Genomic DNA, 23,851 nt, shown 5'->3' with positions numbered 1-23,851 from the left:
CCAATGTACTTTGAGGTTTCTCCACTTTGGCTGGTAGCAGCGTGAACTATTCCTGGCCCTGAGTATACTCCAGGAATTGTTGGGCCTACTGTTTTCTGGTGGTTCTTTTTCCAACCCACACATGTGCAGAGTTTGTAGCCAGAGACTCAAATACCCGCTCGAAGCTCTCTGGAGCTTACCAAGCAACTCCCTCCTCTTTGGTACTCTGCCCTGCAAATTCTGGCCACTGTGGCCTCGCCAACCCCCAATCTCTGCCTCCTCAACTAAGTAAGACTGCTGTGCTCTTTGGATCTCCTCTCCGGTACTGTTGCTTGGCAACTGCCCCTCAGAGACCACAGCCCCAGATTAACTGTTGTTCAATGTCTGAAAGAATTGTTTCAGATACACGGTCTGATTTTCTAGTTGTTTATGGCAAGAGGACAATTCCCTAAGTAAGTACTTCTTCATGGGCAGAAGAGGAAGTAGCTCTCGTACTTTTATTAAATGAAATACACAAACATATGTGTGCATGTGTTTGTTCATTTGTAAAAGCATAAAGCTCAAAATTAAATTCTAACAAACTATAAAAATAAACTGCGGACAATAGCTCTTTTGAGCCAATATTCCTAAACAGAAGTGAAGATTTACTTCAGGGAATTTTAATCTTTGCCAGACTTGGAAAATTCAGATTAATCTTTCACACTGAAAGAAATACCAAAGTGAGAAGTTGAATTTTAAAGGCTTATTACATATGAATAGATCTTTTTGCTTCCAAGACTCTAAAGTTGCCTAGATAGCAAGACATTCACTATAATCTTCATGAGGTTATTTGAATTTCAGACATGGGAAAATTAGCATCATTCAGTACTCAGTCATGCAGAAATGACACTGCATCCCTATATGTGCTAAAAACTAGGATAAACGGTTTCTTGCCAGAAAGCGTCAGGTCCTTAGTTTTCAACAGGTGGCTTCGTTTTTAGATATGTTATGCTGGAACTCTGCTCTTCTTGTGCTGTTTCCCAGAAGACTCAGTTTCTTCCTGATAATGCTAAAATATGTACAAGATGTTCTAAGGAAGTCATCTGCAGGAGAACAATATAGTATCAGCTCCTCTGAGTAGGAGTCAGGTACGTGGCATTCAGTTGAAAAAATGGGGCTTAATAAGTACTTTATTTTGGAACTTTGCCTCTGAGTGTTTTCGCTCGTTCTGGATTAAAATTGGGAACACTCTGGGACTGAAAGATGTTCTAAAGTTTCCTGGAAGAAGCTGAGAATATATTAAAATGACTTAACCAAAGATTTTAGGATCACCTAGCTGCAAATGTTGCATTTGGTCTTTAAGAAATCAGAGGCTGTCTGATTAAGAAGCCTAACAATAAATATCCAGCATAAAATCCAGGTCTTGTTTATGGCACAGGAAAAACAAGGAGAACTTGGAGCAGCTTCCTCTTAGCAGCTGGATGAATCACTGGCAGCTGCTGTAAAAAAGGTAAAGAAACCTACATCTGCTCAGAGTCCAAATGCTATATGGATCCCTTGTGATAGTAAATAAATTCTGGAAGAGGCCCCACTTCTAAATCAGGAAAAGAATTAAGGAGATCTAAAAACTGCTTTTCCATAGTTATCTCCATGTGCCTATTCCACAAAAACCAGCTCTAGCTGTATGTACCATTCTTCAAAATAGTGAGTATTCAATCAAATATTTACAGACTGACTAAGGGACTGGGAAAGGTTTGGAAAAAACAGGTTCAGGTGCAATACTACAAACTTTACCTGTACATTCACAGCTCCCAGTTTTTTGTATGTAGAGGCTGATGGGTTTGTTTCTCTGAGGTAGTTCACTTAAAATTGAGTCCACTTTGATTTTTGTCCACTAGTGCATATAGGCGATAGAGGAGATGATGTGATTCTCAGTACACTGGATATTTCTGCTCAATAGTGTAATTGAGATGGATAATCTCTTGAGTTACATGTAATAGAAGCTGTGATTAGAGTAATAAAAAGAATTGGGGCACCTGGGTGGCTCAGTGGGTTAAAGCCTCTGCCTTCAGCTCAGCTCATGATCTCAGGGTCCTGGGACTGAGGCCCGCATTGGGCTCTCTGCTCAGGAGGGAGCCTGCTTCCTCTTCTCTCTCTCTCTGCCTGCCTCTCTGCCTGCTTGTGATCTCTGTCTGTCAAATAAATAAATAAATCTTAAAAAAAATAAATAAAAGAATAGAAACAGCATATTAGCATATTAGTAAATCTGGGTTTGGCTCTCATTATCTCTCACCACTGCAAGTCTCCTAACTATACTCTCTGCCTCCAGACTCACCCTCTAAGTCACTTCTTTTCTTTTTTTTCTTTCAAATATTTTATTTATTTATTTGTCAGCAAGCAAGAGAACACAAGCTGGAGGAGCCACAAAGGGAGAGGGAGAAGCAGGCTCCCCGCTGAGCAGGGAGCCCAACACACAGGTCTCAATCCCAAGACTCTGAGATCATGAACTGAGTCGAAGGCAGACACTTAACCAACTGAGCCACCCAGGTGTCCCACCTGCTAAAGCCATTTCTATACTGTCTTCCAAATCATCTTTTTAGAACTCAGATATCATCACATCGTACTTCTGAATAAATTCCTTTAACCTACAGAATAAAATCCAACTTCCTTTTTTATGGCAAAAATGGTCTTTCAGGACCTAACTGTTCTATTCCTTCGCAGGTTTATCTCCCCTGACCCCCTTCACAAACTCTAGCCATTCTAATCTTCTCGATGTCTTAAGTATTCCAGGTTCTTTTATACTTCTACACCACAGCACATGCTCTACCTAGAATGTCCTTCTTTTCTTTATCCATGTAGATAACTCCTACTCTTCCTTCCCAAATTAGACCAAACAACCAGTTCTCAGGAGAACATTCTCTAATCTGCTTGGTCCCCTTTCTCTAACAACAGTGTCCCCAACCTACCCCCACCCCCCACTCTGGAGTTTCCTTCTTTGTATTCATATCATTTCTTCAGTTTGCTGCATGTATTTCAATATTTGCCAAGAGCAAAAGTTCTGGAGTCACATTGCCTGGGTATGAATCCCACCCCAGCAATTGTTGTATAACCTTGTCAAGTTATTTAATCCCTCTGATTCCCAGTTTCATTAGTTATAGGATGGGGATGATAGTATCTACCACAGAGAGCTGTTATGAAGAGTAAATGAGTCATAACACATAAAGTGCTTAGAACTGCATTTGGCTCCTAATAGATATCATTAGTGATGGTGTTGGAACCAGTAATGGTGGTAGTATCTGTGACACAAGATGATAGTTCCTCAAAAGTAAGGTGTTCGGAGAGTCTCCTATAGCATGTGCTCAACAGTATTTATAGGAACAAAACAAAGGCAGAACTTTGGAAAGAGAAAAGGAAGGCAAGAAAAGGATTTGGAAACACTTACCGCCATTTTTGCCCACAGTTCGGAAGCATTTCCAGAAGGCCCGTAAGAATGATGCCCTATTGTGAGGGGTGGCCTGGATGAAGCTGAATTCCCGAAAGAGAATGTGAGTTCCCTGACATACACTGTTAAAACTGCAAAGAGAAAAATCAAGGAATCATCATTAGAGAAAGAGATATGGAAGGCTGGAATCAGAATAAAAAATCAAGACCACATAGAACCATTGCCAAAAAGGAAGAAAATCCTTTTTCTCCAATAAAACTCTGAACTATAGATTAGACCAAGTCTTTCAGTGAAGAAATCTCTTCATATAACCATATATTTCTGAAAACTCTTGGAGTCCACTTCCTCTGAGTGTTTCCTACCTCCCACATATAGGCACTGAGAGAGTTTTAATCAGCCATGGGAGCATCTCAGATAGAGTCTTTAACTGGATGACATTGGCACTTGTATCTTTTTGGAGAATACTTCTTCTACCACATTTGGAATTATGTTTCCTTAAAGATATGATTTCTGTACTCTCTTTGACCTATATCAGCTCCCATAAGAACATAGCTCATGGGGACAGAACTGGATTGTCTGTTCAAGACAATTTGGGGGGTGATGGATACCTTTTTGACAATAACCTCAGAGGGAAAGTCATGTGCCAAAGGATATGAAAGATTTCAAATAGAACATTAAGACAAATAAGAGGAACAAGGGTAAAAAGTGGCCCCTGAATGAGAGTATGAAGCAAAGCCCCAGAGCCTAAGTGAGTCATTGTTTAAGCTGGGCCAGAGAAGGGGAAAAAATATACTCCATTGCCTTTGGGTTCTTCTGCCAAAGAAATAAAGGCTGTAGAGCCTGGCGTAATCTAAAAATGGAAATTCCACCAAAGAATAGGCAATTATCCAGTAATCATCACAACTAAAGGCAGATTTCAGGTTCCAGAAAACTCCTAAAATTCTCTGACAAGTAAATCATGAGTGGAAAATATGTTAATCTTTGTAGAGAAGCAGTCATTAAACTGAAGATGGCGAAACAAGAGAGACAGTGGAAATTCCAAATGCCACTTTTCATTTGCTGACAATTTAAAGTGGGGACAAAACTGAATCTCTGAACGGAACAGGAAAAAAATTTAAGGAGTCATCTGTTCCATTTTCCTCTTCCCTGACCAAGTTCTGACGGAAACATCTAACCTGTCTTTAACATAGAGTATGTTATCACTTAAGATAAAATTAGCCTCTTCCTGTTAATATTAACAACTGTATGAAAAGGCAAATTACATGCTCCTCTCCCTGTGGAAAACTAGTGTAGAAATCTATTTCTAAGACACTATGAGGACGCATGAGGAAAACATCTGGTAAAGAATTAGGTTAGAAGAGAAATTTTTAAAAAGTAACTAAAGTGTTAACTATGCAGTTTGCAGTGTTGTCTTGAGCAAAGGAAAATGAAAAATAAAGCAAATGAGCTGTTACAGGTAAATGGAGTAGGTCACATTTCTAGCAAATGAAGTCTAAAATGATAACAATCTAGTTTAAATTTATGAAGCTATCCATCAAAGAATTAGTCCCAAAGTGTGCTTCATACCCCCCATGGGAAAAAAGCTGGTGTCTAGGTCATAATCTGGGCTGTAAAGAAACTAATACTAGTGAAATTATATCTTTAGTGTAGCTTTTAAAAAATATTTTTTTTAGGGGCACCTGGGTGGTTCAGTGGGTTGAGCATCTGATTCTTGGTTTCAGCTCAGGTCATGATCTCAGGGTTGTGAAATTGAGTCCTAGTGCTGGGCGCCACACTCACCAAGGAGTTTGCTTGAGATGTTCTCTCTCCCTCTCCTGCCCCACTGCCCCAGTTGCTCCCTCAAGTGCTTTCTCTCTCTCTCTCTCTGTCTAAAAATAAACCTTTAAGATAGATAGGTAGATATGTATATCTTTTTTAAAAAGAGGGAATAATTTATGCACAGAAGAATCTGGCTGAGACTCATTGTATGGATAAGAATTTACAGGGGCACCTGGGTGGCTCAGTGGGTTAAAGCCTCTGCCTTCGGCTCAGGTCATGATCCCAGGGTCCTGGGTTCGAGCCCCTTATCTGGCTCTCTGCTCTGCAGGGAGCCTGCTTCCTACTCTCTCTCTCTGCCTACCTGCGATCTCTCTCTGTCAAATAAATAAATAAAATCTTTAAAAAAATGAATTTACAAAAGAAGTTATAAAATAAGAATTTTAAAACACACACTGATAGGCCAAGGACATATAATAATGACTTCAAAAAGATTTATATTTCCACTACTGTCTTTTTTTTTTTTTTTTTTTAAGATTTTACTAATTTGACAGAGACACAATGAGAGAGGGATCACAAGCAGGGGGAGTCAGAGAGGGAAAAGCAGCCTTCCCACCAAGCAGGGAGCCCAATGTGGGGCTCGAACCCAGGACTCTGGAATCACAATCTGAGCCGAAGGTAGACACTTAACGATTGAGCCACCCAGGCACCCCTCCACTACTGTCTTAAGATCATCCCTACCAAAGAAATTTAACTGGTCAGTATAGAGATTATAATCACTTTACTTAAAGAGTTAATAGGCGATATAATCAGGGAAAATTCTTTTAGATAAGATTGCTCAAACAAAAAAGCAAAAAATTACAATATATTGCTCCAAGCTTTACTGTTTCTCCTTCACCTGAAATAACTTTTCCCTACCTCCATCCGTTAAAATTCTATCCAGTTTTTCAGGACCACTTCAAATGCCCCATTTTGCATGAAGTTTTTTCCTGATTCTATACTCATGCCCAATTCCCATGATGCCTCACTTATAACTCTCTACTGGCACTCATAATCTGCTGCCTTTGAAAAATCTTACTGGACTTATATTCCCTACAAGACTGTAAGATCTATGATTTAGTAATTAGGTTGTATTCATCTTGGTCTCCATCACATTGTCGAACACATAGTACATACTACTTCATAAATGCTTTTGGTAGCTGATTTAGAAAGCTTAGAAAGAATAGATAAGTAACACCAGGTTGAAAGTATCAGATTTATATTTGTAGTCAGCCACACTGGAAATACTGGAGTCAGTGTTTTTAAAAGTCTGAGCTTTGTCCTGATATTATCACTGTAATATTGCAATACCAACTTTGTTTTGGTTAGTATTAGCCTGGCATATCTTTTCCTATGTTTTTAATTTTAATCCTTGGTCATTTTGTTTTAGATATTTCTCTGGTGAGTAGTATATAGTTGGATTTTGCTTTTTACCCAAACTTATAGTCTCTGTATTTTAATAAGTGAGTTTAAAAAAAATATATATATATCTGATTAATTTTTGCCATCTTATTATGTCTTTTCCATGAATTATTTTTCTTTTCCTGCTTTCTATTGTGTTAGGGAAGTTTTTTCTTTTCTTTGTTTCTTTCTTTTTTTTAAGATTTTATTTATTTTGAGAGAGAGAGAGAGAGAGAGCAGGGGGAAGGGCAGAGGCCGAGGGAGAGAATCTCAGGCAGACTTCACAAAGAGAGCAGAGACTGAGGCGGGGCTTGAACTCAAGACCCTGAGATCATGACCTGAGCTGAAATCAAGAGTCAGACGTCAACTGACTGAGCTACCCAGGTGCCCCAGTTATTTTCCTTTTTAATTATCCCCCCGACCGTTAGATTGGAAGCTATGACAGAATCTTAACTTCTTAGAATTCCTCTTACAATTTCAACATACATATTTAGCTACACAGTTTTCCTTTTTTAATAGAAGTATAGTTGACATACAACTATAGTTTCAGATGTACAGCACAGTGATTTCAACAATTCTCTACTTAACACATTGCTCATCACAGTAAGTGTAGTCCCTATCTGTCACCATCAGAGTTATTACAGTATTATTGACCATATTCCTTACAGGGTACTTTTCATCCCTGTGACTTACTTTATGACTGGAAGATAGCACCTCTTAATCCCCTTCACCTGTTTTGCCCATCCCCACGCCCTCCTCTCTGGCAACCATCAGTTTGTTCTCTGTATTTATGAATCTGTTTCTGGTCTGTGTATGTCACGAGCACACTATGAAGATGCACACATGAGTTATGACTTTCCACACTGCCAGCTTTATTCAGTCATTAAAGCAAGGCTAGCATAATTATAAAGCAGGTTCAGGATTCCAAACTCAATGTCATTTCACCATATGATTAACTTGGCTTCGTACATGGCACCCAGAGCAAAACACAAGACCTAAGTCACACAAAGAACAAGATAACATGGTGGATAGTAAGAGAACAAAGTCAGTCTGTGGGTGCGCAGTTGAGATAAGGCCTCAGTCCAGCCGGGGTCAGCTCTTGGAACTTACTGCTTATTCTGTTCAAACAATGGAGGATCTCAGTTCTGTTCAGAGATCAATCAGGTAGAGCCTTCAGCAGTGGTTGCCTTTTTTAAGTGCTCGGACATTGAGGGGTCAGTGTCTGGAGAGTCTACAGTTTGCTGCAAACTCCCTTTTTAAAGGAATTTAATCCATCTTGAGACCCTTCAGACCTCCTGTGCTTCTCCTAGTTACCAGCTCTGGGGTGTTTTCAGCTGGGCCGATCTCAGTGATATCTGATAGCTTCAGAACCCTTAAATGCTTGCATCATTGCTTGACATGAGTGACTCCATCTTACTCTTAACAGTGCATGTGTGTTTGTTCATTTGTTTTATTTTTTAGATTCCACATTTAATTGAAACCATATGGTATTTGTTTTTCTCTGAGTTACTTAGCATAGTACCCTATAGGTTCATCCTTGTTGTCAGAAATTTCTGACAAGAGTTACTTCTTTTTTATGGCTGAGTAATATTCCATTGTATACGTATACCATACCTTCTTTACCCATTCATCTATTGTTGGACACTTGGGTTGCTTCCATATCTTGGTTACTGTAAATAATGCTACGATATACATGGATGCATACATCCTTTCAAGCGAGTAGCTACACACTTTTTAGAATGTCAAGTCATTCGTTATTTTTATTACTGTCCAAAGCAAGACAAGAACCAAAGCACACTCTAAATAATCTATGAGCACTTTTCTCTTCTGATATTATTTTCTAGATTTTGACTTCTATCTTTTAAATTAGGAACTTTAAAAAATATGGTAAAATGCTTATAATACTATTTTAGCCATCATATTTATCCTTTTAAGTACTGGCAGTATACAATTCAGTGGCTTAAATACATTCACAAAACAGTTAACCATTACTATTATCTATTCGCAGAACTTTATCATTAACCCCAACAAAAAAAGTAATGTCCTCTTCCACCTTCCTCCCAGACTTCGGTAACTTCTATTCTACCCTCTGTTTCTATGCATTTGTCTATTCTAGGTACCTCTTATAAGTGGAGCTGTATAAAATTTGCCCTTGTGTGTCTGGCTTCTTTCTCTTTTTTTTTTTTTTTATGATTTTATTTATTTATTTGAGAGAGAGAGAGAAAGTATAAGTTGGGGGGAGAAACAGAGGCAGAGAAAGAAGCAGGCTCCCTGCTGAGCAGGGAGCCTGATGTGGGGCTCAATCCCAGGACCCTGAGATCATGACCTGAGCCAAAGGCAGATGTTTAAACAACTGAGCCATCCAAGTGCCCCTTTTTTCTACTTTTTTTTTTTTTTAAAGATTTTATTCATTTATTGGACACAGAGAGAGAGATCACAAGTAGGCAGAGAGGAAGGCAGAGGGGGAGGGAGAAGCAGGCTCCTTGCTGGGCACAGAGCCCGATGTGGGCCTTGATCCTAGGACCCTGAGATCATGACCTGAGCTGAAGGCAGAGGCTTTAACCCACTGAGCCACCCAGGCGCCCCACCTTTTTTCTTTTTTTAAAAAGATTTCATTTACTTATTTATTTTAGGGAGAAAGAGAGAGAGAGCATGCACCCACAAGCAGAGGAAGGGCCAGGGAAGGAGGAAGAGGGAGAAAATCTCAAGCAAACTCCACACTGAGTACAGAGCCCCACATGGGGCTTGATCCTACAACCCTGAGACCATGAACTGAGCTGAAACTAAGAGTGGAAACCCAACCACCTGAGCCACCCAGGTGCCCCTGGCTTATTTCACTAAGTTTTTGTTGGGCTTATATCAAATTTCATTCCTTTTTAAGGATGAATAATATGTCATTGTACGTATATGCCACATTTGTTTATTCATTTATCTGCTGATGAACACATGGGTTGTTTCTACCTCTTGGCTATTATGACTAATGCTTCTATGAACATTGGTGCACAAATTTCTCTTCTTCAAACATCCTGCTTTCAATTCTTCTGGGTATATACCCAGAAGTGGAACTGCTATGTCATATAGTAATTGTATATTTAAACTTCTGAGAAAACACCAAACTATTCCCCAGTGGCTGCCTGTTTTATCTTCTCGTAGCAGTGCACAAGAGATCTAATCCTCACCAGTGTTTTTTCTATTTTCTTATTTTTTTAAAATAGCCATGGTAGTAGGTGTGAAGTGGTATCTCATTGTGGTTTTGATTTGTATGTCACCAATGAGTAATGATGTGCTGATCATATTTTCATGTACTTATTGGACATGTGTATATTTTCTTTGGAAAAATGTCTATTTAAGGCTCTTGCCCATTTACTAATAACTTTTTTGTTGTTGAGTTGTAGCAGTTCATTATATATTCCAGCTGTGAATCCCTTATCAGATATATAACTTGAAAATATCTTCTCTCATTCTGCAGGTTGTCTTCTTGCCTTGATACTATAGTCTGATGCACAAAAAGCTCTTAATTTTGATGAAGTCCATTTTATCGATTTTTTTCTTTTGTCCTTGTACTTGTGCTCTGATAACCATAAAATCACTGTCAATTATAATGCTATAAAGACATTTGGTTTGTTTCTTCTCAGAGTTTTATACATTTGGCTCTTAAATGTAGATCTTTGATCCATTTTGAGTTAATTTTAATTTTTAATTTTTTAAGATTTATTTATTTATTTTAGAGCAAGTGAACAGGGTAAGGAGCAGGGGGGGGCGGGGAATTCCTCAAGCATACTCCTTGCTGAGTGTGGAGCTTGACACAGGGCTTGATCCCAGGACCCTGAGACCTTGACCTGAGCCCAAATCAAGAGCTGACTGCTTAACCAACTGAGTCATCCAGGCACTCTGAGGTAACTTTTATATAAGATATAAGATATGGGTTAACTCCCTTCTTCTGCATGTGAATAGCTAGTTTCCCCAGCAACACTTGCTGGAAAGACTTGTTGAATAGTAGTCCTTTCCCCAGTGAAGAGCACCCGTGTTGAAAATCAATTGACTATACATACAAGGGTTTGTTTCTGGGTTCTCTAATCTATTCCAATAGTCTATATGTCTGCCTTTATGCCAATATATACTGTTTTCAGTACTGTAGTTTCATATTAAGTTTCAAAGTTAGGAAGTTTGAGGGATGCCTGGATGGCTCTGTCGATTAAACATCTGTCTTGGGCTTAGGTTATGATCCCAGGGTCCTGGGATCGAGTCCTGCATCTGGCCCCTTGCTCAGAGGGAAGCCTGCTTCTCCCTCAGCCTGATGCTCTCCCTGCTCACTCTCTGACAAATAAATAAATAAAATCTTAAAACAAAACAAACCCAAAAGTAAAGCATCGTAAAATTTCCACAGTGAAACATATATTTACATTAAGAAGATTTAAAAAAAAAAAAAGATTAAATAAAGACCAAATACAGCCTCATAAACAAGTCCAGGTCAAGTTTGCTCCCAAACGAGTTTTCAGAAAGCTCAGCAAAAACAACTTCAGGTTTTCTATGCTTTTTGTGATTTCAAATTATGAATTTCTGAATATTCACAGACCTGCTGTTTTCACAAAAGCCTGTGGGTGGTAAATGCTCTCAGTTTTCATTTTCTTGAAAATATCTTTATTTGCCCTCTGGAGTAATGGTTTAACCAGGCGGGAAATCTGGGTTGTCATTTATCTTCTCTCAGCACTTCAAAGATACTATTCCAGTGTCATCTGGCATCTATCACTGCTGTCGAGAGGCCATCAGTCAAACTCCTGCCATTCCTCGTGGAGTTAATCATTCTTACCATTCATATAAGCTATTTTCTTTATCATCAATGTTCTGTGGATTTTACAATGTGTCTATCATGTAGGTATATTTTTATTTAGCTTGCGCAACACTTTAATCTGACTTATGCCTTTCATCTCAGAGAGCATCTTTTCAAATATTCCTTCACTGCCATCCCCTGTATCCTTTCCTTTTCCATTAGATGTACACTGTAGCCTCTCGGTGTATTTTCTGGGTCCTTTCATAATTTTCATCTTTTATCTTTGTGTTGTACTTAGTATTATCTTCCAAATGATGAATTCTTTATTCTTTTATGTCTGGTCTAAAGTTTAATCTGTCGAATTTAAAAAAAAAAAAATTTATTTATTTATTTGACAAAAAGAGAGAGCACAAGTAGGGGAAGCAACAGGCAGAGGCAGAGGGAGAAGCAGGCTCCCGGCTGAGCCTGGAGTCTGATGCAGGGCTCAATCCCAGGACCCTCAGCACCATCCCACTCTCAGCACTATTATTTAACATAGTAATGGAGAACACATAGTAACAGAGAATCAGAGAACACAACGAAATAAAAGGCATCTAAGTTGGCAAAGAAGTCAAACTTCTACTATTTGCAGATGACATGATACTCTATATGGAAAATCCAAAAGACCCCACCAAGAAATTGCTGGAACTGATACATGAATTTGCTGAAGTGGCAGGATACAAAATCAACATACAGAAATCTATTGCATTTCTACATACAAGTAATAAAGCAGCAGAAAGAGAAATCAAGGAATCAATCCTATTTACAACTGCACCAAAACCCATAAGATACTTAGGAATAAACCTAACCGAAGAAGTAAAAGATCTGTACTCTGAAAAGTATAAAGCATGGATGAAAGAAATTGAAGAGGACATAAAGAAGTGGAAAAACAGGGGCGCCTGGGTGGCTCAGTGGTTAAGCCGCTGCCTTCGGCTCGGGTCATGATCTCAGGGTCCTGGGATCGAGCCCCGCATCGGGCTCTCTGCTCAGCAGGGAGCCTGCTTCCTCCTCTCTCTCTGCCTGCCTCTCTGCCTGCTTGTGATCTCTCTCTGTCAAATAAATAAATAAAATCTTAAAAAAAAAAAAAAAGAAGTGGAAAAACATTCTATGCTCATGGAATAGAAGAACAAATATTGGGTTCATAAAAAGATTTTATCTATTTATTAGAGAAAGAGGAGGGGAAGGAGCAGATGGGGAAGGAGAAAGAAGGGGAAAGAATTGCAAGCAGATCTGTGCTGAGTGCAGAGCCCAGTGTAGGAGCAGAACCCACCACCCTGAGATCACGACCTGAGTCCAAACCAAGAGTCAGTCTCTTAACTGACTGAGCCACCCAGGCGCCCCTGGAAGAACAAATATTGTTAAAATGTCTATAGTACCCAAAGCAATCTATACATTTAATGTAATCCCTATCAAAATACCAATAGCATTTTTCACAGAGCTAAAACAAACAAATCCTAAAATTTGTATGGAACCACAAAAGATCCTGTATAGCTAAAGCAATCTTGAAAAAGAAAAGCAGGGGTGCCTGGGGTGCTCAGTGGTTACGCATCTGCCTTGGCTCAGGTCATGATCCTGGCTTTCTGGGATGGAGCCCCATGTCTGGGTCCCTGCACAGTGGGGAACCTGCTTATCCCTCTCCATCTCCCCCTGCTTGAGTTCCCTTTCTTGCTCCCACTCTCTGTCAAATAAACAAATAAATAAAATCTGTAAGAAAAAAAGAAAAGAAAAGAATAAAGAAAGCAAAGCTGGAAGCATTACAATTCTGGACTTCGAGTTATATGACAAACCTGTAGTGATCAATTCAATATGGTACTGGCACAAAAATAGATAGCTCAGTGGAGCAGAATAGAAAACCCAGAAATGAACCCACAATTCTGGTCAATTAATCTTTGGCAAAGCAGGGAAGATTAACCAATGGAAAAAGGCAGCCTCTTCAACAAATTGTGTTGGGAAACTGGACAGCAACATGCAGAAGAATGAAATCGGACCACTTTCTTACACCACACACAAAAATAAATTCAAAGTGGATTAAAGACCTAAATGTGAGACAGGAAACATTAAAATCCTAGAGGAGAACACAGGTAGCAACCTCTGATGTCAGCCGTAACAATTTCTTACTAGATATGGTACTTGAGGCAAGGGAAACAAAAGCAATAATAAACAACTGGGACTTCATCAAAATAAAAGACTTCTGCACAGCAAGGGAAACAATCAACCAAACTAAAGGCAACCTACAGAATGGGAGGAGATATTTGCAAATGATGTATCTGATAAAGGATTAGTGTCCAAAACATATAAAGAACTTATACAACTCAACACCCAAAACACAAATAATTCAGTTGTTCTCTTTTTTTAATGATGACCATTCCTTTTATTATGTCCCTGAGGATCTTAAACTTTATTTCAAATTCAACTAAAATATTTAGTCATATTTTCTCTGGAGAAAATTTCTATTTCAATTGTTGGCTCTTTCTTAGCATTAGTTGTTCTCACATATTTTGGAATTTCAGCGTGTAGACTCCCCTTAAGTGAGAGGTTATCACTGTCTCCAGTTACTCAATCCCTTACTCTCTACTGGGGACAGATCCTAGTCTAGGACCAGATCGGATATTGGGTGAGTTAATGCTCCATTCCTAATGATATTGGGGATATCACAGAGACTGTCACTGAACCTTGAGTAGCTCAGACTACTCATCCTGGGTTGTAGGGTTGCTTCTTTTCAGAGACCCATGTTTTATATAAGCCATTTTCCAGGTAGCAGTCATAATTTAAAAAAAAAAAAAAATCTCCTGCCTTTACTATTCCTTAAGAAATGAACTCTCAGTTTCCTGTGCTTGCTTCTGAACCCAGAACACAAGAGGCCTGTGGTTTTAGCCCCATTAGCATTGTGGTTTGTTTGGTTTCTCGCCCATGGATGAATTTACACTGATTTTATAAAATGGCTATGTTCTTTACATTTTCTCTTCAGAAAATTTTATGTATTACCATGTGTCTGTAATGGATAAGAAAGCCAAATCATAAGCACTGCTAGCCATTATGACCAGAAATCCAAAACAAATTTTCTACCTGCATAAAAATGCATGTTCTTGCTTTTTCATTGTATTTAACTGAACTAAAAAGTTTTTTAATAGGTATCAATCTTACCTCTAAAATCAAACAAAAGTGTTCCTAAAACATTTTAAAGGTCAAACAGATGTATACTATAATGTTTACCTCAAACAGATTTCTCCAAGACCAGTATTCAAATTTCATTGAGTAAGTTCTTCCATTCTTTAAGTTGTTTGGTTTTTTCCTCTTGAGATTTCAGTTGTTTTGTATTTCTACATTATTTCAAATTTACAGAAAACTTCAAGAATAGCACAGGATTCAGGATTCCTGAATACCCTTCACCTAGATTATTCAAATGTGAGTATTTTGTTACATTTGATCTCACTCAAACTTCTCTAATCTCTCTCTCACACACACATATATATTTACTATTTTTCAGAACTGTTAAAAGAGTAAGTTGTAGACATGATACTCCTTTTCCCCTAAATACAGCATATATTTACTAAAAAATAAGGAATTCTCTTATACGACCAAGGCATAGTGATCAAAATCAGAAAATTAAAATTGATACAATATTGTTATCTAATTTACAGGCCTTATTTAAAAAAAATTTTTTTTTTTTGAGAGAGAGAGAGCACATGCAGATGGGGGAGGGGTGGGGGGGAGGTGCACGCAGCCAATCCTGGGACACTGAGATCATAAGATCATAACTTGAACCAAAACAAGAGTCCGTTACTTAATTGAATGAGCCACATAAGCATCCCTAATCTTTAGGCCTTATGAAGAGTATTTCTAACCCTGTTAAAGTATTTATTTAAAACTGAGAAAAATTGACCTGATTTTTCTTGAAAAACAAGAATAAAAAGAAGATGACTCCTAGAACCACTGTTATTTATTTACTTAGTAGGTAAGTATATAGGCTCTATGCCCAATGTGAAGCTTGAGCTCATAGCCCTGAAATCCAGAGTCCCAGGCTCTACCAACTGAGCCAGCCAGGTGCCCCAAACTGACTTCTACGTCGTTTTGACATGTCCACACAATTCTTTGATCACTTCCTTACTTTTTTGTTTAAATCTTTTTAATTTTTATTTTATTATTATTATTTTTTTATAAACATATATTTTTATCCCCAGGGGTACAGGTCTTTGAATCGCCAGGTTTACACACTTCACAGCACTTACCATAGCACATACCCTCCCCAATGTCCATAACCACACCCCCCTTCTCCCAACCCCCACCCCAAGCAACCCTCAGTTTGTTTTGTGAGATTAAGAGTCACTTATGGTTTGTCTTCCTCCCAATCCCATCTTGTTTCATTTATTTGCATTTGAAAAATATGTTCCAGGCTCATCTTGTTCTTTCCCACCCAATCCTACAGCCAGCCATTTCTCCAAGAAGACCAAGTTGCTTTTATTAGAGGACTGTTTTTTTTTTTTTTTTAAGATTTTATTTATTTATTTGACAGAGAGAGAGAGAGAGACAGCAAGAGCAGGAACACAAGCAGGGGGAGTGCGAGAAGAGAAAGCAGACTTCCTGCCGAGCAGGGAGCCCAATGCAGGGCTTGATCCAATGACCCTGGGATCGGGAGGACCCAAGCCAAAGGCAGATGCCTAATGACTGAGTCACCCAGGCACCCCAGTTAGAGGACTGTTTAAAAACTTAGGTGAATGCTAGATGTGCTCCAAATGTGTCATTGCTTCTAGGCTCTCCCAGAGTCAGGGTGAAGACAAAGGAAGATTTATGTATACACACTCTGCATGTGTGCATACACACACATACACACACCTAGATTCATTTCTATACATCTAGATATCTACATATATTAAAATCCATGAGAACATTGGTTCAATTCCAGTGTTACACAGGGTACATTCTAGTCTTTCCCCTTTTTACATCTGAAACTTCCTAATTCTCTAGTTGATGCGATTGGGGAGTCAGTGTTTAACAAGTACAATTTCAGTTTGAGAAGATGAGGAAGTTCTGGATAGATGATGGTGATAGATGCAGAAAAGTGTTAGCGTACTTGATGCCACAGAACTGTACGCTTAAAAATAATTGAAATGGTTATTTTGTTGTGTATATTTTACCATAATAAATTTACCAGAAATAAATGAAGATATTGGTGTCAAACACCTCATATGTATATTTATAGGATTGTCTGAAGAATGAGTGGTTGGAAAGTATAACTAAAATATTTTATTAGAATGATTCTGAAGTAAGAATGACTACGGCTTTGCTACTGGAAGAATGGACCAAAGACAGCAGCAGTGGCATCACTTAGAAGCCTGTTAGAAACCAGAATCTCGGCCCCATCTCAGACCTACTAAAACTGATTCGGCATTTTAACAAGACTCCATGTGGTTCACACGCACGTTGAAATTCAAGCAGCACTCCTCTGGGACTGATTCTGCCACTTACTACTTTTGTGACTTTGGGCCAGGTACTTAACCATTATGTGCCTCAGTTATTTTATCTACAAGACTGTAACAGGAATGAAAGTTGCCAAAGATGATTATATGTGATGATAATGCATGTTGTATAATGCCTGGCACATTCAAGGACTATCAGCTATTATTATTACTTTGCCCAGTAGAAATCTGTGATGGTTGATTTCAGGGGCTTTTCTAAAAATAGGAGACATAGGAAGTCGGTATTTTCCAGAGATGGTGCTTGGCTTTAGGAGATTATGGGGCAAAGGATACATGGGAGATAATACTTTGGGCCAAGCATGAAGAAGACCCAATAGCGTAGAGTGAAGGTGTCACATTCAGTCACAACGGGGTAATGTTCTTCTTGTTAAGGTATGGTAGGACCAGACAAAGGTTATTTACAAAATATAAATGGAATGGAAGCAGCTTTTGATGAGACAATACCCTACTTTTAAGATATTTTGAAACCCAAGTGGTCAGTTTTTCACATGTCTGAAATCCTGCGTGAGACAGAACCTTTCAGCTGAAATAGCACTTATATTTGACTTACATGGTCAAGGACCAGACAGGCTGGGGGAGGGAGGTGGCTGAGTGTGAAGTACCGACTAGGTGGGGAGATGAAAGGACAGCTACACAGGCCTCGAGAGTTGCCAGCACTTGGGCCATGGCTCTCTGAAGATGCTGCTGAGTTCCTAACCTAATTTCTCTGGCAGGAGATCTTTCCTTGTCCCGGAAAAGACTTCTGGAGACAGAGAGGATTAAAAAAAAGAATATTGTTAAGAAGTGAGGTTGCTGGGCTTGCACTTCACTAGCCGGAATCCCTTTATCTTTCTTGAGAGCCCCCCAGATCTCTTTTATTCTAGGTCAGTAATTTAACACTCTCAACTCTCAATTCAAAGCTTGTAATGACCTTGCTGTGCTGAATTATTAGCCCAGGATATAGAAAGAGAGAGAGAGAGGGAGGGAAAAAGAAAAAAAAAAAAACCCTAAAAACAACAGAGGCCTTTTGATCAGAGCACGAAACTGCAGTTCGCTGTAACTCAAGCTGCCCATTCTTATATGGCAAGAATTAAGGACTCCCCCTGCCAGGCAGGACCCTATTAAAAGACAATAGCTGTTTGAAAAGGGTAAGCAAGTTGATATGGATATAATAGGCCACATATGGGGGCCCCTTTCTACTCTGAAATAAAGCTCCTTCTTAAGAGTTGTGAGCTGGGAAATCCAGCATTCAGTAAGGCAGGAGGAGGAGGTACAATAGAAGAGCGTGAGTGGGTAGCCATGCAGAAATGCTTGAAGGTGCTTCGGGAAAAAGGGAGGAGGGCTTTGGGGAGCCCGCAGAGATGAGCATCGATCACCGAGGAGAGAGGCTTTCAGAATGGCCAGGTGCTCTTTGGTCCCCAAGAGGTTTTTAGGCCAGTGATGACAAAGATTTGGCTGGAACCAAAATAGTGGTTAGTTTCTCTAATGGGTTAACAACAATGACAGCAAAACAAGCAGGAACATAGTAAGCTCTTGCCAGAAATGATGCAGCTGGCAAAAAGTAATCCTTTCTGCCTTGTTTTATACAATCTAACATGTCAACATCCTAAACTGATGAATACCATCTAGTGCCACTACATGTTCTTATTACCTTTAGGATGGGATTTAAAAAAAAAAAAAAAATGGCTCTGTAGAACAGAGACAGTGGACCCCAAAGAAACTGCCTCTTGCCTACAAATGATACCCCTTCTCAGATACAGAGAGGTAACCACAGGACACAGGACTTCTTACTCTATTAGCTAATCTATGTTTGCTTATCTATCACCTAAACAATCTGCTCATTAACAGATGATGCTTTTGGAGGATCCTAATCCACAAAAGAATTTCCCAAACACTGTTTTAACCACTTCTAAGATCTTGTTAGTATGTTACAAAACAAGGAATGATTTAAAGTGACTCGAAGTATTTAAACACATTAATCTAGTTATCTCTAACTGAATTCTGAATTCCCAAATCCCTAAGCAAAAATATCAGAGATATTTTTCTTTCTTCTACCACCCTTTGCTAACTGCCAAATGAACAGCTCTCCAGTTCCCATCCACTGCAATTAATGGGCTAGCTTGATGGAATTTACAGCTAAAGAAAAAACACAAGGGATCTCTCTCTAACACTCTTGTTCCACTGAATGGTCAACAGGGCACTAAACTGATCTTTAGCAAATTAAAGGGGTTTGCTGATTAAAGAGAAGGTCTGGATTCCTAGGAAAAGAAATCTTGCATCACCACTCAGCTTCAGACCCCAAAAGAAAGATACTATTTTTACAAAAGTCATTAGAGATAATTGTTTCCATAAAATATTGCAATTTTAAATGACTGTCCAGAATGTAGACTCCTTCATTTAAGAAGGAGTCATCATATAGGAAAGGAAGGATGAACAGTGGAGAGCACCAAACACTAAGCTGATTCCCCAACTCATGTCTTAGCATATGGTAACCATATTTTCGGAAGTCCACACTGGGACACACAGTCTAAAAAGTTTTTATCTGATGTGTGGGCCACTTACAGGTATAAGAAAGAGCTTAAAGATTCTCTATATATCAGTGTAACGATTGGGTAGGTATGTTTAGATGCCACATCGATTGATAAATATTAAATGTCAATTATGTTATAGATCTTAAAGGATATACAGCCGATATAATCTGAAAAATAAAAATTATGCAGAACAGCATGTGTGGTATGATACAATTTATATAAAACTATGTATCTATGGGTATATATGTATGTAGACAAGAGGTTTGAAAGAACAGAGAAAATGGAGGGAAAAATATTGGAGAAAATTTCTTGGAATGGAAAGGCATGAGTCCTCAGATTAAAAGTCTAGCACAATGAATGAATATATGTGCACACCAAGGCACACACCATGGGCACATGGCAAGGTCACTTTGTAGAAGATCATGTAGGATAGGAGATATTGGGTACAGCTATCTTTGGGAAATAGAATCACCCACAGTTGCCCTCTGGCCATAACAATTTATATTCCTTACAAATGCAAAATACACTCCCCACCGAAACACCCAAAGTCTAATTCCATTTTAGCATCAACATAAACTCTAGATCTTGACATAAATCAATTCCAATGAAGTGCCTCCAGTGCAATTTCTTGGGTACAGCTCCTGTATAATTCCTCATTCTAAACGCCTGTAAACTAAAGAGAGAAGTTATATGCTCCTACACACCCAGTATGTACAAGGGTAATACAGTGATAGGATAACCACAATAAACTTCCAACCAAAAAGAGGGAGAATGAGAGGCAATATAGCAACTGTTGGTCCGTTGCAATTCTGAAATCCACCCACCCACATGTCTCATTTCCATGATTTGAGCCTAGTACCTCTCCCTGATAATGACTTCCCATGACTTTTGACTCTGTACTCTGGGCTTTCGGTTTCATTCTTCTGAATCATACTTATATTTTCATAAATCATAGTCTCAGTTTGCAGCTGAATAGCTTTCTCAGCTTGCTTCTTGCCCATAGAAGTCTAGGGGCCACTTTTAATTTTACATTATTTATGTCTTCTTTAGCCCAAGTTAGTGGGGCCTCCACAGATATAATTCTCTTAAAAATGATGTTGAGGGAGAGGGTGGTTGGGTTATGGACACTGGGGAGGGTATGTGCTACGGTGAGTGCTGTGAAGTGTGTAAGCCTGACGATTCACAGACCTGTACCCCTGGAGCTAATAATAAATTATATGTTTACCAAAAAACCACCAAAAACCAAAACAAAAAACTAGGGGGAAAGGATGCTGAGGTTTTTCTATTAACTTTATTGGGGTTTACTCCATTGGACAGAAGATTTATCCACAAACCTCTTTGAGACTGGCACTTCCCTATCTGGGTTCCCTATGAGCCTGCTGCTCTTAGATCCTTAGGCCTCTAGTACATCTGAAAGAATGTATGGGTGGGGGGAAAAAAAGAAGAAGAAGAAGGTGAAGTCCATAAGGCTCCACCCAGCAATCTTGCTGAGATTTTTTTTTTTTTTTTTATCAGAGAGAGAGAGAGGGAGAGAGCGAACACAGGCAGACAGAATGGCAGGCAGAGGCAGAGGGAGAAGCAGGCTCCCTGCTGAGCAAGGAGCCCGATGTGGGACTCGATCCCAGGATGCTGGGATCATGACCTGAGCCGAAGGCAGCTGCTTAACCAACTGAGCCACCCAGGCGTCCCCTTGCTGAGATTTTTAACAAAGGGTTCATCTTTACCCTTGGACTACATTTCTTTGCCAGCACTTTAGATTTGATCTTTATCCTGAAGCACTTCCTTACTTTGAATACTTTCTGCTGGTTAGAAAGACTGTCCTGAGCTCTCTATATTACCTCTAAATTTCACCTGAAAACAAAATAGTCCATTCTTTAGTTCATCTCTCTCACATTTTATTGTAGGTAATTAGAAAAAGATAACCAGCCCAGAAATCTCCACAGGTAGGATCGTCATACTCACTATGTAGATTTCCTATTTTTCACATTACCAAAAATGATAGTATTGCCAAACTTTCTGTCATTACATAATAAGGGTCCTCTTACCTCCAACTAACATTTTCCTCACTCTCTGTTAAGCCTTCACTGATGGTCTCCTTGAAGCCCATCAGACTTCCACTGTCAGGCTTTTCAAAGTCCTTCTGGTTTCCACCTGTTGACTGGTCTCAAAGCTAATGACATGTTTTAGGTTTTTTGTTACTGCACAAAAAACTGCACAAAAAATAAGAATTATCTGGAAGCTTCTTCCTTCACATGTTGGACACTTAGGCCTGAAAACCAAATTTGTGGTTGGGCTTCTTGGCAACTGGTTATTAAAAAAGAGTCTCCTCAGGGGCAATGTCTGAAAACTAAGTTCCCAGAGACCAAGACACAGAGTTGGGAACTGTAGGTGGCTCAGTTGGCTAAGCATCCAACTCTTGATTTTGGCTCAGGTCATGATCTCAGGGTTGTGAAACTGAGCCCACATTGGGCTCTGTGCTGGGTGTGGAGCCTGCTTGAGATTCTCTCTCTCCTTTTGCCCCTCCCCCTCCTTACATTTCTCCCGCCCCCTCTCACTCTCCCTTTTTGGAAAAAAAAAAAAAAGAAAGAAAGAAAGAAGAAAGAAAAAAGTTCACATAGTATTACTTCTATTAGATTCATATTCAAGGGGAAAGGACATAGACTTTACTTCTCAAAGGAAAGAGTGTCAAAGAGTATGAGGTCTTGTTTTTAAATGAGTACATCAAAAACAAGGATGAGAGAAAGTCCAGAGAATGCTACTATAAAGCAGGCATAGGGATAAAATAATACAGATAAAGCAGGTCAGAAAATTCAAGGAGGGACTTCTTTAAGAAGATAAAACTGAGAGAATTAATCAGTACAAAAAAATATCATTGTACTTGCTTCAGAGTCCTGGCAGTTAACTGATAATATATTTAAGAAGGGTAGCTGAGGAAAACTGTAAAAAGAGAATATTTACAAAGATCTGGAAAAGGTTAAGAGAAAGTGGGTTACCCAGAAACTAACAATAGTTAAGATCTGGTGTGATCCCAGGCCTTAAGACACAAGTGGAAGGAGTGGCTTCTTGAATATAGGAAGAGTAGAGACCATCTAACCTAAGCTGTGAACTTCAGTAAAGGAACAGAGCCAACTTCAACCCACAGCAAACTGGTAGGGAGAGACTAAATACCCCCAAGCTCACCCAGTCTCCTCCTGCCCTTCAGTCTCCCACTTTAACCCAATTGGGAAGCCACAGGGCAAGAGAATCTATGGATTAAAGTCTATACAGATCAGCCCTCCAGCATAATGTGGAGAGTGGATGTGCAGGGGCAAATGGAAAATAAATAGCAAGTACCAGAAAGGCAATTTATTCAGTTGGGTAGAGTTTGGAGATAAATTAGTGATAAGTTTATAAAAATTAACCAAACAAGAAGAAAAGAGGTAGTCTCAGGAGTGAGAAGATTGTGCAACTTAGTTCAAGTGTCAATAGTGTTTATATAGTTATAAATAGTAAATATTGATATAACCAAATAGAATATTGATATAGCCAAAATCTTTATATATAATATTAAGATTGTATATATATATAATTATATTACATATATATAATTAAGATTATATATATGTATATATATTTATCATGAGGTTGGAGAGTAAATAGAATTACATATGCATGTAATTGTGTTAAAGAGAAATAGATTCACACTTCACACAATGGGAAGTCAAGAGATAATGCCTGATTTTCAAAAAAAAATGAAGTAGCAATGTAAGTAATTTAGAGATACAGAAATAAATGTCAAACAAGTTACTCAAAGAAGTTGAAAGTGGTTACCTCTAAGGAATGGGAAACTAAATTAGGAGTTGGGGTAATGCCTTTTTCTTTCTTTCTTTCTTTTTTTTTAACAATACTTACAGAACTATTTTATTCTTTACACTGTATGCACATATAACCTTAATTTAAATAAATAAATAAATTATATGAAGACTATCCAGCTTAGAGGGCCATCTGTTCTGTGACACTCTTCCTCATCCCTCAAGCTTAATTAAGATATTCTTCCTCCCGACATTCTTAACACCTTGAGCCTCGTATCACAAGTTGTTTAATTATTGACTTACTTGACTGTGAGTACACTCAAGGTAGAGACCATGCTTTCTTAATCACTGTTTCCCCAGCAGCTGTCATAAACCCTGGCATAGATGGCTATGTAAGAAATATTTCCTTAATTAAATAATCTTAGTCAATGGCACCAATACCATACCAGGTGTATAGAGTAGAAAACTTCCGTGACCAAACCCTCCTTGTAACCCCTCACTTACATATCGCCCTGAGCTCTATTACCTCACTGCTACAGACTGAATGACTGAATGGTTGTGTCTCTTTCAAGTCCCATACTGAAACCTAATCCTCAATGGGATGGTATTTGGGGTGGGGCCTCTGGGAGGTGATTAAGTCATAAGATTGGAGCCCTCATGAATGAGAT

The 23,851-nt window shown here is 38.9% G+C and overlaps 1 protein-coding gene across 7 annotated transcripts in view; it reads right to left on the bottom strand.

Moving 5' to 3' along the window:
- CSTPP1 (centriolar satellite-associated tubulin polyglutamylase complex regulator 1) overlaps window positions 1-23,851 on the bottom strand; it is a 190,542-nt gene that overhangs the window by 104,663 nt on the left and 62,028 nt on the right. For 4 of the 7 annotated variants that reach the window (XM_059141833.1, XM_059141852.1, XM_059141842.1 and 1 more), the window contains one exon: window positions 3,401-3,531. In XM_059141833.1, the coding sequence (XP_058997816.1) occupies window positions 3,401-3,531 (131 nt within the window). Of the gene's footprint in view, window positions 1-3,400; window positions 3,532-17,432; window positions 17,625-23,851 lie in introns of all 7 variants that reach the window. The other 3 variants (XM_059141824.1, XM_059141814.1, XM_059141857.1) reach the window with 1 other exon arrangement.

Source organism: Mustela lutreola, chromosome 1 (assembly GCF_030435805.1).
Source record: "Mustela lutreola isolate mMusLut2 chromosome 1, mMusLut2.pri, whole genome shotgun sequence".
Lineage (NCBI taxonomy): Eukaryota > Metazoa > Chordata > Mammalia > Carnivora > Mustelidae > Mustela > Mustela lutreola.
Note: the sequence above shows the minus strand (reverse complement) of the source record. Positions and strands in the feature narration are given on the sequence as shown.